The sequence below is a fragment of the Alligator sinensis genome, unplaced genomic scaffold (genome assembly GCF_000455745.1).
Source record: "Alligator sinensis unplaced genomic scaffold, ASM45574v1 scaffold709_1, whole genome shotgun sequence".
Lineage (NCBI taxonomy): Eukaryota > Metazoa > Chordata > Crocodylia > Alligatoridae > Alligator > Alligator sinensis.
The window spans coordinates 432,549-434,165 of record NW_005842208.1 but is presented as its reverse complement, the minus strand read 5'-3'; the positions used below and the strand labels follow the sequence as shown (position 1 = coordinate 434,165).

At 60.4% G+C, this 1,617-nt stretch overlaps 1 protein-coding gene across 1 annotated transcript in view; it reads left to right on the top strand.

Annotated features, from left to right (window-relative positions):
• The window catches only part of CA11 (carbonic anhydrase 11), a gene marked incomplete at its 5' end in the record, with an annotated part of 6,278 nt that overhangs the window by 779 nt on the left and 3,882 nt on the right, over positions 1–1,617 (top strand). The window contains 2 exons of the mRNA XM_025207772.1: positions 1,003–1,145; positions 1,350–1,535. Coding sequence (XP_025063557.1) covers positions 1,003–1,145; positions 1,350–1,535 — 329 coding nt within the window. The remainder of the gene's footprint in view (positions 1–1,002; positions 1,146–1,349; positions 1,536–1,617) is intronic.

The following is a 1,617-nucleotide window of genomic DNA, read 5'->3' as shown; positions in this document are numbered from 1 at the left end:
TTGGCCACAGGGGGACTTCCCCCCAACCCTGATTGCTGACTGATCACTAGGAGGGGGCACGTGCCCCCCCTAAGGTGGCACCAGGTGCCCATCCTTGCATGCATGGGCACCTGGTGCCACTCATGGAAGAGCAGGTGAAGCAGTGCCATCAGGTAACAAAGCTGTCGTGGGACAGAGATAATTCCAAGGGATGTTTCAGGGTGATCTATCTGCCTTGGGTGATCCAGGTCCCCTCAATACAGGGGCGACACGTACAGGGTACACACAGTACATGTGAAGCCCCCTGCAAAAAGGTGCTGCCGACACTGTCGGTGGGACCTGTGGGCAGTCACCACTTGCACCCCCATCAGGAACACTGCCTGCAGATGGTCCGTGGTTCCTACACGCCGCCGCTGCCGCTGTCGGCAGCGTCTGCAGATGATCACTGACCCTTGGTCAGCGTTCGCCACCCCCACCCCGCCAGTAGCACTGGTGGCATCTGTGGGAGCTCCCTCGCTTACCACCGCTATGCTCCTGCTGCCACTGTGCCCCCACAGCCGCCATTCATGCCTCAACATAAACACCTCTTCCACCAGCTGCTGGCCCAGGCCCAGAATCCTTCGCAGGATCTGGGCCTGGGCTCCCCTTGTGGGGGAGCTACCCCCACAAAGGATTCTGGGATGCAGGAGGATCCCAAGCTGGGGTGTGCCTGGTGAAGAACAATGTGGGACAGGGGTCCCGGGGCCCCTGAAGGCTGCAGTGGGGCAGAAAGAGGTATGATGACACCTCCAAGCCCTATTTAGTTCCCCTGAAATCAGAGCCATTAGTTCGACACCCAGAATCCGTTGTGGGGAGCTGCTGTGCAAAGGACTTTGGGATGTGGCTGTCCAGACCTTCCTGGTTGGACCAGGCTCCAGGGAGGGCACTGGGGGCAGGTTCGGGAGGGGCATAGCCAAAGAGGGGGTGGGGGCCCCAGTGTTGGGCAAATGCAGAGCACCCCAAGTGATTGATTTCCCCACTCAGGGCCGCCCTTCTGGGGCCTAGTAAACTCAGCATGGAGCCTATGTGCTGTTGGCAAGCGCCAGTCACCTGTGGATGTGGACAGCAGCCAGGTGGTGTATGACCCCTTCCTGCCTCCACTGTGCCTCAGCACCGGGGGCCAGACGGTGAGTGCCGAGGGGAGGAGCAAATGTGAGCATGTATGAGATCTAGCCCCTGCCAGTGCATGTGTGATGGCGGGTGACTCTTTGTACTGGGTTGGGTATTTGTCCAGTGGTGTCCACTTGTCTGGGGGAAGGGGCACGTGTCCACTGTGTGTGGGGTGTCTGTCCCTCCACCTGGCAACGTCATCAATCAGTCCTCACCTGCAGGTGAGTGGCACCATGTACAACACAGGGCGCCATGTGTCCTTCCGCCCTGAGCAGCTGCAGCTGGTAAACATCTCGGGGGGGCCCCTGCTCTACAGCCACCGCCTAGAGGAGTTGCGTCTTCACTTTGGGGGCCATGATACCACCGGCTCCGAGCACCGCCTCAACCAGCAGCCCTTCCCTGCTGAGGTGAGATGCCCACCCATCTGCTGACCCACGGGCCAAACCCTTCCCCATGTCCACTGCCACTCCTTCACCAAGGTACCCCCCC